Source organism: Helianthus annuus, chromosome 12 (assembly GCF_002127325.2).
Source record: "Helianthus annuus cultivar XRQ/B chromosome 12, HanXRQr2.0-SUNRISE, whole genome shotgun sequence".
Lineage (NCBI taxonomy): Eukaryota > Viridiplantae > Streptophyta > Magnoliopsida > Asterales > Asteraceae > Helianthus > Helianthus annuus.
The window spans coordinates 153,624,902-153,636,959 of NC_035444.2; the positions used below are offsets into that span (position 1 = coordinate 153,624,902).

Below are 12,058 nucleotides of genomic sequence, written 5' to 3' on the forward strand. Positions count from 1 at the left end.
ATTCGAGAAGATGGATTATGTGTGTTTTGGACGGTGTCTCTAGTGCAGATATCAACGATTGAGGGTTTCGAGAAATGGGGAAGGAGAAACCGTCTGGGTGCGTATGGTGAATGATTATAGAAGATGGATTTTGTATGTGTGGACAATAATACCCTTTTCTATTTTACTCCAGCTTTTTTCCTTTTCATTAAAACCTAACTAATCTTAGCCATTAATTTAGGATGATCTATGATTGAGATTTGTTCTCACAGTTCTCACAAAATTTAGTGTTCTCAAGATAACCCTCCCCTATATATATATATATATATATATATATATATATATATATATATATATATATATATATAGGACAAAGATCCGTTAGGAACCACCCTTTATTGCGAGAACTGCGAGAACCAGTGTGAACACAAACAGTAATAGCTAAAAAAATCTAAAAAACACCCAAAAAATTTTTTTTTATTTTTTTACTATTTTTTATATAAAAATCGCTACTTTTAGTATCCAAAAAAAAAAAATTTTTTTTTTTTAAATTTTTTTTTTTTTAAAAATTTTTTTTTTTTTGCTACAAAAAGTAGCGATTTGAACATAAAAAATAGTAAAAAAATAAAAAAAAAAATTTAGATTTTTTTTTGATTTTTTTTTTATTTTTTTAGATTTTTTAGGTTTTTTGGGGGTTTAGTTTTTAGCATTTTAGCTTGGGGGGGGTGGGGGGGGGGGGTTTAGGTTTTTGGGTGGTGGGGGAGGGGGGTTTAGGTTTTTGGGGGGGGGGGGTGGGGGGGGTTAGGTTTTTTTTAGGTTTTTTGAGGGTTTTAGTTTTTAGCATTTAGCTTGGGGGGGGGTTAGGTTTTTTTTTTGGGGGGGGGTTAGGTCTTTTTTTTGGGGGGGGGGGGGTGGGGGTTTAGGTTTTTGGGGGGTGGGGGGGTGGGGGTTAGGTTTTTTTTAGGGTTTTTTTAGGTTTTTTTAGGTTTTTTTAGCTATTTTAGCTTGTGTTCACATTGGTTCTCGCGGTTCTCGCAATAAAGGTGGTTCTCGCATGAACCTTACCCTATATATATATATATATATATATATATATAGGGGTTGGTTAATGTACAGTTTACCTTAACGTACGAGATGCAGTTACAACACGCGGATTGTTCATGCGTCGTAGTTTACAAACATGCGGATTTGTTTTTTAACAAAATGCGCATTTGTGTTTTTTACAAAATGCGGCTTTTGTGTTTTTTATAACATGCGGGGTTTCGTTATGGGGTGTTATAATGCGTGGAATTCACATCGTGTATACTCGTACGTTAAGGTCAATTGTACAATACACTCTCTCTCTCTATATATATATATATACACACACACACACACACACACATATAATCTATCTATACTATATAATAAAAGTAAACTAATGAGAGACGCGTGCTATTCATTGAAGGCATATTGTATTTTAGATTTTCCGCCATATATATGTTTATGTTTATCTTAAAAATTACAAGTTTTAAAATACTTTATCAAGTTATCTCATATTTTAAGTCGACATTTATCTATATCTATATATTTATATATATATATTCTAATAAAGGATTCAACTAATATTATTGATATATAATCTTTATCATTATTTTATTTTATTTTTTTTCTTATCTCTTATTTATTTAATATTTTTTTCTTAACTTTTTTTTATTTTTTTCATTTATTAATAATAACTATTTAGTATTTTATTGATCCAACCACGTGTGACACACACGTTTCTAACATATTAATAAATTAGAAAAAAACAAAACAAAATGTTATAACTTTTGTAATACACAATTTTGTAAACTAATAATAAATATATAAACAAAGTAAAATGTTATAATATGTAAATACTAAATCAAAGTTTATTTTTTCCTAAAAACGTATCTTGATGATTTTGTGTGTTAACTGATTACACTATATTTATTTAAGTCGTGTAATACACGTGTTTATTCAACTCATACAATACACAGGTCAAAGATGCAGTGGCGGATCCATAATGTTTTTTCACTGGGTTCACTTTTTAGTTGTTTAAGTTTTGGTCAGCTCAAAAGTTCGAATTTTCGGGTCGGATCGGGTATTATCACTAAAGTCAATATTTTTTCCTATCCCACAATTTATCTCCGTCTCTAAAAACACATGAAGCATAAAAAGATGAATAAATAAGCACTATTTGAAGCCGGTTCAACTAGAAAAGCATATAATTGAACAACCGGTTCAACTACCAAAGCTCTAACCGAACCATTTCTTTTGATTATTAGCTAAGAGATTCTCTTAATCGTTTCTGTTCGACTAAACTTAATTAAATTAATTACCATCTAATTGCTATGTTCAACAATATAAACCTGAAATTGGATTAAACATTCTTGAATTTAAATTCAGAGTTCAAAAATAAACACTTCAAATATGAATACAAAGCATTAAAAGGACACACCTTGTTGTTTGAAATGCCCAACACAAGTCACTTTTAATACTAAAAGTCAAAGAACATAAACCCATGATGAGAACTGCATAAGATGATAAGAGATTGAAGTTATGGGCTTTTCTTCAAGATTCAGCAGAACACACTACTCGGGCTGATGATACAGAGTTCAAAAAAAATACATGTATGATTGAAGCAAAATGGTGTATTGCAAATTTCAGGGTTTTTTTTTTTCACAGATTCAAAACAAAAAACAAAATATTGAAAAGGGTTTATTGCAAATTTGTAAACTTTTTTTTTTCAAATCACACCACAAATACCCCCTTCAAACAAGATTCAGTAGCAGGGGCACACAGATATGTTCATATAAATGTACCAAAATCAATGGGTTTTAAATTAAAGAAAAAAATAAAAAAAGAAATAAAAAAACGGAACAAAAAGAGTATTAGTTGTGCCTCAAACAGGATTCGAACCCAGGTGTTTTAGGAAGAATAACACGAACATAACAAGAGGAGAACCAAGGCTTTTCTGTTTATGTGTTCCCTTTATATTTTATTTATGGGTTTCTTTTCAGTTTGTTATATATATTTACACTAAAAATTAAAAACCAAATGGGTTCCTGGGAACCCGTTATTTGTTAATAGGTCCGCCCCTGCAAAGATGTAACTTACTTAGTATAGTTATAACAAAAGAAAACCAATACTAATCTCAAATAAATTAATTAACACATGATCTTAACTGATAAAATAATTTATTATTATTATTACTAGGTTAAAACCCCGTGTATTACACGGGTTTCATCAATAAATTACTAAATAGGTATTGATAAGCCAGAAAAATATACAACATATTTTAAAAATAATAATTACATAAATGAAATATTCATAAATAGTTGAAAAAATAAGAATTTTTAACTATTTGACCCCCTAGAGATCAAACATAACTCAAATACATATGTCTATAAAAAATGGTTGAAGTTATCAAATGAGGCATACTTAGTCGACCCATACGAGCCATGAATGTAGAGAAGATTAGGAGAACGATGTATGCGTATATGGTATTACACAACATGATTCTTAAGCAATGATGCCCTTGGTGAGATTATGGATCCACATACGCATTTCCGACTTCGCATGATCTTGTGGCACATATTTCAATTCAAGATCTATCGTATCTTGAAGATTTAGACGAGGAATAGCTTATTTTTATTTTTTATTATGTTCTATAATTTATTTTTTTAGTTTTTGTAATCTATTTTATTTATTTGAATTTGATTTATGTTTATTTGGTATTTAATTGTTTAATTTATTTAATGTTAAAAAAAAATTGAGGATACTTTAGGGTATGTTTCGCCAGTGTTTGTGGTTTTAAGGTGTATCTTCCCCCAACTATAATAGAAAAAAAAATATAATAAAATATGTTAGAAACATATGATAAAAACTATGCTATTTATTAACCTAGATTTATATAAACTAAATATGTGTGAAGTTGTTTTTCTAACTAATTTAAATTAATTAATATCGACACATGCCAAGACTTGTTTTTAAATATATCTTTTTGTTTAACCAAAATAATGTAAGATCATCATTAATCTTAAAATTCGTTTTAAAAGATTATCTTCTCACTATTGATATATGTAACATTTTCTTTATTTTAATATCATTGGAGATAAAGTTAAAAATTATCATTTGTTATTTAATAAAGAGGTTTTTTTTTTAAATAATGGCAAGGGGCATGAGAAAGTGACATGTGTCCCAAAAGATTTTTGTTTATTAGGGTGTAAGGGGTGCTCACCTAATAGGTGAGTCCCCCCTCTTACACGTAACCAACCAGAATAAGCCACGTCAACTCCCCTCTAACACTCCCCTAATACCCCTTTTTGATGGCGGCACTCCCCTATTAGGGGAGTTGGTTTCGAAAGTTGTGCCATCTCCGAAAGATGGTTTCGAAAGTTGTGCCATCTTCGAAAGATGGTTTCGAAAGATGGTCTCCCTCGAAAGTTGTGCCATCTTCACGCGGTGAACCCACACCCAAAACCCACCCCGATTCGGGACCCCGCAGTGATGGCGGCGGTGTTCCCGATCGGGGAAAGGCCTCACCGAAACCCCTTACCGAGTACGCCCCGGACACCCTTAGTATATAGGAAGATATTATTATTATTATTATTATTATTATTATTATTATTATTATTATTATCATTATTATTATTATTATTATTATTATTATTATTATATTATAGTAATAATAAAGCCTAACCCTAAAACTATAGCAAAATTATTTATAATTCTTTCGGTTGTTGGTCCTTCAAATTCACAACCACCAAGACAAAGATGGAGCCAAAATTGGAATATATAAATGGCACTCCTTCACTCCATCACCAACAGTTTTCTTTTCAGACAGTTAAGCATTGTTCGTTGCTTCAAAGACCCATCTTTCTTGTCAGATAATTTCTTTTACACCTTCCAAAACATCTGCTCACCAAATGTTCGATGAAATGCCGCTAACAACTTTCTCAAACATTCACAACCCGATTGCGCCTGTCAGTTACACCCTTCGTATAATGAGACCCAATTTGAAGACTAGTACAGCAGTTCTGTTAAGGATAGTGAAAAAAGACGGGTTTTTGGGGCTTAAAGTTTTGAAGAAAATGAGAATTGTTAGTGGGATGTTGTGTAAAGGGGGGTTAGAACCGTTAGAGGGTGATTCAGAGTTGGGTTTGGAGGGGGAGATATTGGAGTTTATGAAGAGTTCGAGAAACCCGAATGATTTTCCGACGGAAAAAGAGTTGTTGGATGCAGGGAGAAGTGATTTAGTGGATGCCATTATCAAGAAAGGCGGTTGGATGTCATTGGGTTGGAATGATTCTGATGATGATATTAGGGATGTGAATGCAAGATTTGACCCTTCTTTGACTTCGTGTAGTTCGTCTCATCAATGCGCTTCATCTTCCGGTAGATCAGTGTAAGATTTGAACCTTATTTTGTTTTATGATATTTGCATTAAGTAGAGCTGCAAACGAACCGAACGAACACGAACAAGACCTTGTTGGTTAAGAAATACATGTGTTTACGAACTGTTCATGAACACTTACCGAACAAGATTTTATGTTCGTATTCGTTTGTTAACGAAATGAACTTGTTCGTGTTCTTTTTGTTTATTAATTTTAGGCAACGAACGAAAACGGACGTCGATGAACACAAATAAGCACAAACTAATGTTCATAAACACAAAAGAAACAAACGAACACAAACAAGCGTTCATAAACATAATATATAATACACTGACACTTATTAAATATTTTATTTGTCGGTATTTTTAAAGGATTTGGATAAAATATAGAAACTAAAAACACTAACGAACTATCAAACACAAACGAACACGTTACTGGACGTTCACGAACATAAATGAACAAACGCATCCTCTGTTCATGTTCGCTCATATAACTAAACAACGAAATTTCTTGGTCGTGTTCGTTTGTTTAATAAACGAACGAACACAAACAAACTTCCAGCCGAACGGTTCACGAATTGTTCGCCAAACGTTTGGTTCGTTTGCAGCCCTAGCCATAAGTTAATTGCTTCTTGTTGTAATATGTTGAATGGAAGTGTGAATTACGATGTACATTGTTTCTTGATGTAGTGTAAAGCGTAAACTAGAGGGACGTTCAATAAATAACTAATTTTAAGCAAAGAACGCGAGAATCACATAACCACTTGTACATTTTGCTTTAACAATGATACATAATACGGTTATGTATTATACAAGTGTATCATGTGGTTATCGTGGTTGTGTACTTATATTTGAACGTGTCCCTAGATGACTTGGTGTTTCTTTTCACTTGAAAAAAAATCTTTCTTATAATAAGTATTTTTGCGATCAGGGAAACGGTCTTTCATGAGGATGCATGGCTTGAAGATGGACATTGTATATATGATTCGAGCAAAGTCAATGACGGTCAAAGAGTTTACGGGTCAGTTGATGTGGGTGAGTCATGGTGAATTTTTTTTGTAGTAAACCCAAACTATATTGCAAGAGGTGGCTAGATGGGTCGGGTTAGGTAACGCCATAATGGGTTTAAATGGGTCTGGTTATTTTGAATATAATTACAAAAGCAATATAATTACAGTTCGGACGGAGTTCGAACGGTATTCAACTAATTTCACCAATTCTGACGATTTGGATCATACCCTTTTAGTAGGGGAGCCGGGTCGAGCCTTAGCTCGACCAGGCTCGAGCTCACTTCAACATCGCTTAAACGAGCCAAAGCTCGGCTCGAGCTCGGCTCATCAATGTTATCATCATTATTAATATATTATATATAAAAAAATTAAAATTTTGTATAGGCTCGTTTAGGCTCGCGAGCCTAAACAAGCTTTGTATTTCAGGCTCGAGCTCGGGCTCGATAACAAAACGAGCTCTATTTCAGGCTCGAGCTCGGGCTCGGGCTCGTTAAGGCTCGGCTCGTTCGAGCTTTTAACCGAGCCGATCACGAGTAGCTCTTGAGCCTCTGGGCTTGTTTACACCCCTACCTTTTAGCTATTTTATATTTGACTTGTGTGAGATTAAATATAACCCAAATCGACCCATTCATAAATAAACGAGTCTTAATTGCCATCTAGCTCATCGCTAGTATTATTGATTTATGTTTATGTATTAATCTTTGTTTCAGATTTAACAGCTACTGGGACCAATTATGTTGAAAAGTCAAATATGCCTGACGGAACAGATTCAAACGACGTAAAATCCCAACTTCAGCAAATGAAACTCGAGCTCACTTCGTCTCTTCGCTTGTTGAGGTTCATGAAAGATAAGAAAACAAACAACTTACCATATGTAAATCTTACAAAACATGATTCTAGTGAGCTGCAAAGGCTTCATGTAAATGAGGATTTAAATGTCAACGATAGGTTGAAATCAGTATGTGCAAAGCTAACGGTATTAGAGGGAAAACTGGCATCATCAATTATGTATGAATTATAAACATCTTTATTTTTTGAGTAAACTGCCATTTTGGTCCCTGTGGTTTGGTCACTTTTGCCACTTTAGTCCAAAACTCAAACTTTTTGCATCTGAGTCCCTGTGGTTTCAGTTTTGTTGCCATTTTGGTCCAAAAATGAAATCACGTCATATTTGTCTTATAAAATCCTGCTATTTTGTCCTTTTCCGCAGGGCAAAATGCTCATTTCTTTTTTATAAATAAATACCATATTTTATAAGACAAATATGACCTGATTTGCCCCTGAGGAAAATGACAAAATTGCAGGAATTTATAAGACAGATATGACCTGATTTCATTTTTGGACCAAAATGGCAATAAAACTGAAACCACAGGGACCCAGATGCAAAAGGTTTGAGTTTTGGACTAAAATGGCAAAAGTGACCAAACCTCAGGGACCAAAATGGCAGTTTACTCTTATTTTTTTGTTAATTTATTTCAAGTAAAACATAATGTACTTATAGTTTTCCTTTTCACTTTCCAGTGATGCACAAAAACTAGTAAAGAAGAAACAAATGAGAACTGACGGCGGATGTAGAAATTTGCAACTTCATAATGTTTGCATAATCTGGCATGATTCGGCATCGGAAGTTCTTTTAGTCGGATCTGTTGATGGTTGGACCACTCAGGTTATTGTTCTTTTTCTTGAGCAAACACATGCGTTATGCGGATCGTGATAAATTAATTTCTTTTTAGAGTAAAATACGATTTTCGTCCCTAAGGTTTGGCCAGTTTTGCGACTTTTGGCCAAAGGTTTGTTTTTTTCGCATCTGGATCTAAAAGTTTTGACATCTTGCCATTTTCATCCGGCTCGTTAACTCCATCCATTTTTCTTCATCAAGTCAGGGGTTAACGAGCCGAATGAAAATGGCAAGATTTCAAACCTTTTGGATTCAGATACGGAACAACAAACCTTTGGACGAAAGTCACAAAACTGGCCAAACCTCATGGACGAAAATGATATTTTACTCTTCTTTTTGTATAATCTTAGTAATAATATATAAAAATTTATACTTTTTATTACCCTTACATGACCTAAAAGCATGCAACTTTACTATTTATTTATTTATTATGAAAAATTACAAGTTTTGTCCTTTATCTTAATACCATTTATCAGGCGGTGTCCTTTTTAACGAATTTTGACAAGTTTTGCCCTTTACAAGGAATTTTGTTGCACGTTGTCCTTTAGGCAAAACCCAGTTAGATTTTCTTGTTAAATCTTGTCACCTAAGGGTATTTTAGTCTTTTTACCCATTTATTTCAAGAGTCAACCCTAAAATATTTTGTTTTATTCTTTTAAATAATATTAAATAAATGGGTAAAAAGACTAAAATACCCTTGGGGACAAGATTTAACAAGAAAATCTAACTGAGTTAAGCCTAAAGGACAAAACAACAACAAAATTCCTTGTAAAGGGCAAAACTTGTCAAAATTCGTTAAAAAGGACACCGCCTGATAAGTGGTATTAAGATAAAGGACAAAACTTGTAATTTTTCTTATTTATTATTATTATTATTATTATTATTATTATTATTATTAACTATATAAGTAATTGTGGATTAAGAAATCATGTTTATCATACCGTTATATTCGTTGCTATTTTCAACTCACATTGGTTATGATGCAATGCAGAGAAGGATGAAAAAGTCAGAAGTAGGTGTTTTCTATCTGTCTTTTAAGTTGTATCCAGGAAGATACGAGGTAAAATAGTCATCATTTTATTACAAATTAGAATTAGTTTCCGTTTTCGTCCCTGTGGTTTGTCAAAAATCACTATTTCAGTCCATTCGTTTAAAAAATGCGATTTCAGTCCCCGTGGTTTCACTTTCGTAACCATTTCAGTCCCTGTGGTTTCACTTTCGTAACCATTTCAATCCATTTATTATGTTAGTACAGGGACTGAAATGGTTGCGAGGTGGACTGAAATGGTTACGAAAGTGAAACCACGGGGACTGAAATCGCATTTTTTAAACGAATGGACTGAAATAGTGATTTTTGACAAACCACAGGGACGAAAACAGTAATTAACTCTTACAAATTATGTTATGTGTCCAACCAATTTGTCGCATCTTTTAAAGATTATAACCATATGCGTCGAAATAAAGTCATGATTAATTTTCTTGTGCTTTTGTAGTATAAATTCATCGTTGATGGTGTCTGGAGAGTTGATCCTTTACGCCCTATCGTCAACAAGAATGGGTATGAGAATAATGTTCTTACTGTCCCTGAATGAACATAAACTGATCATGAGAGTTTTGTATCTCCATTAGTTTGTAAACATTAGTGCTACACCAATTTTAATACACAAACAAACAAGGTATATCTCATTTTTCGCAGTGTCTGAATGTACGAGGACTAAAAATGAATCAACCTAAACTTGTAGCGCTATATTGTAATTAATCTTCAAAACTTAATTTGTGGTCCACAAAACCAATGGTACCTACCCATGACCTACAGGTCTAGTGGTATGGTGTTTGCCCTAAAAAGTGGGGGGCGCAAAGCCCTTGTTTTACTTAGTTTGCCCTTGGGCCGACCCTCTATATCACAATATTGCATAATTTCGACTTTGCGTCTCTATCTTTATGTAATAAAGTTCAACTATGCTAACATCATAACACCTATTGGGGATTGGAGTTGTTAAAAAGGTGACGGTTCAAAGGGTTGTGTCCTTTTAGTTAGCTGTTGTCAACCAACCGTTATAATTCTCCATAAAGCTGCATACTCAAAGGGGTTTAGTGATGATTCGAAAGATCATGAAGACGCTTTTATATAATAGTAAACACAAGATCATTTTCCACAAATTTATGTTTCTCTTCTACCAAATTACTAGATAATTATGGTGGTACCCAATATGACTTTTACTTTAAATACGAGTCTTGATAACTTCAAACGCCATATCATCAATTGTGCAATGTTGATAAGGTATATTACTCATTGTTTTGTATTTGGGACATGGTTTATCATAACCTAAATTACATGTTTCATTTGAATGGGGAGAACATTCTTTTTATATAATCATTGATTACTTGTGTGTAAGTAATAAGTATGTATTTTAAGATCACATAAAGTGCAAATAACATACCCTTTCCACCGAGCACGTGTTAAAAAGTGGCAAAATAACCCATTGATTGTGAAAACTAGTCACTACACTAATTAGGTAATGTCAGGCATTCCCAAGAGTCCTTATTGATCACCCGGCAATCTTAATGGCAAAAGGCCACCCAATTTTTGGCTAACGCAAACAACGTTGTTGCTGACCCAACCAACCATCATTTAGAGAGAACCATAGTTCGAAAGCTCACTTTGGTAAAACTCCTGGCTCAACATAAAAGAACATTTACAATGGATCCCATATATTTATGTGAATGGGTTACTTATATTATAAGGAGAGGTTGTGAGTGTGTGTGTGAGTGAATGAGAGAGAAAGTATATAGAACTGTTATTGTTCATCTGCAAATATATGAGAAACACTATTCACACCTTACAAATTTTTAAATATTTTAAAGGTGGTTGTCAGTGTAGGAGAGATAAAATGTAATAATAAATATATAAAATATTACTTAATTGAAAAGAGAGAAAAAAAGTATTGATTTTTTAGTTTAGAGGGGTTGTACCCAATGGTTTAGAAGATTTTAAAAAAATTGATATTACACTATTAACTCAAGAATCCACAAGGGCATGAACCTCTAATCCTAACTGCACATCCTAATCATAATCCTAACTGCACATCCTAATCTAACTCACACCATCAAACAACAAGATATATAACATTAGATAATTTCATACATTTGAAAGTTAGCCTACATAAATATATTACAGATTAGAGTCCATCCTACAGTTATAATACACATATATATAACATAATATCAAAACACATTCAATATCAAACTAGGCAACCATTTCATCCTCAAAGGGAAACTGGAAGTGCAATGTGACGCCATACAGTTTGACCACCATGTGGAACACAATCGTTTTTACCGTGACCTGCATCCTCATGTCAACTGCAAACACAAATTAAAAAAATACAACTGTAATAAGCAAATGTGATTCTAATCAAATGACTAGAATCCACTGTAATCATCAAACAACAAGAATCCAATGTGATTCATCGAACAACAACAATCCAATGTGATTCCCCAAACAACAAGAATCTAATGTAATCATCAAACAACAATAATCCACTGTGATACATCGAACAACAACAATCCAATGTGATTCATCGAACAATAATAATCCACTGTGATTCCCCAAACAATAAGAATCCACAGTGATAGGCGGAGAACAATCAAGAATCCACAAGCACATTCAATTAACCCATGTTTCAATCATTCATATCAAAATCAAAATGAACAGTAAACCCTTGTTCGATTATAAGCACATTCACATAATCATAAACCGCATAAACATACTAATAACGTGTTACCCTAATTCACCAGACGTTTACCTCAAACAAAGCTTCAACATCTATCGATCTAGTTCATAGTGTGAATCATACCTGACATGTGGCTCAAAATTCTCTCTGATCATCGTCCCAATCGGCATTTCTATGAGCTGCTTGTCGCATGAGATGTCGCCGCTGGTGTGTTCGCCGGAGAGAAGAAAGGAGATTGGGGGAATACTTGGGGAGTAAGGTC

The 12,058-nt window shown here is 33.4% G+C and overlaps 1 protein-coding gene across 1 annotated transcript; it reads left to right on the top strand.

Moving 5' to 3' along the window:
- The first annotated feature begins 4,731 nt into the window (after window positions 1-4,731).
- On the top strand, window positions 4,732-9,760 carry LOC110931008 (protein PTST homolog 2, chloroplastic). The gene is made up of 6 exons (XM_022174402.2): window positions 4,732-5,389; window positions 6,309-6,412; window positions 7,098-7,395; window positions 7,909-8,053; window positions 9,057-9,125; window positions 9,559-9,760. Exons 1-6 carry the CDS (start codon window positions 4,911-4,913, stop codon window positions 9,655-9,657), a joined length of 1,194 nt encoding a protein of 397 aa, XP_022030094.1. The 5' UTR covers window positions 4,732-4,910; the 3' UTR covers window positions 9,658-9,760.
- The last annotated feature ends 2,298 nt before the right edge of the window (window positions 9,761-12,058 follow it).

Excerpts from the sequence above, each read along its gene's own strand:
- LOC110931008 (XM_022174402.2), top strand. The coding sequence starts at position 4,911 with ATGTTCGATGAAATGCCGCTAACAACTTTCTCAAACATTCACAACCCG. Across the intron at positions 5,390-6,308 it reads TCATCTTCCGGTAGATCAGT|GGAAACGGTCTTTCATGAGG; the intron begins GTAAGATTTGAA and ends TTTTGCGATCAG. Across the intron at positions 6,413-7,097 it reads TTACGGGTCAGTTGATGTGG|ATTTAACAGCTACTGGGACC; the intron begins GTGAGTCATGGT and ends TCTTTGTTTCAG.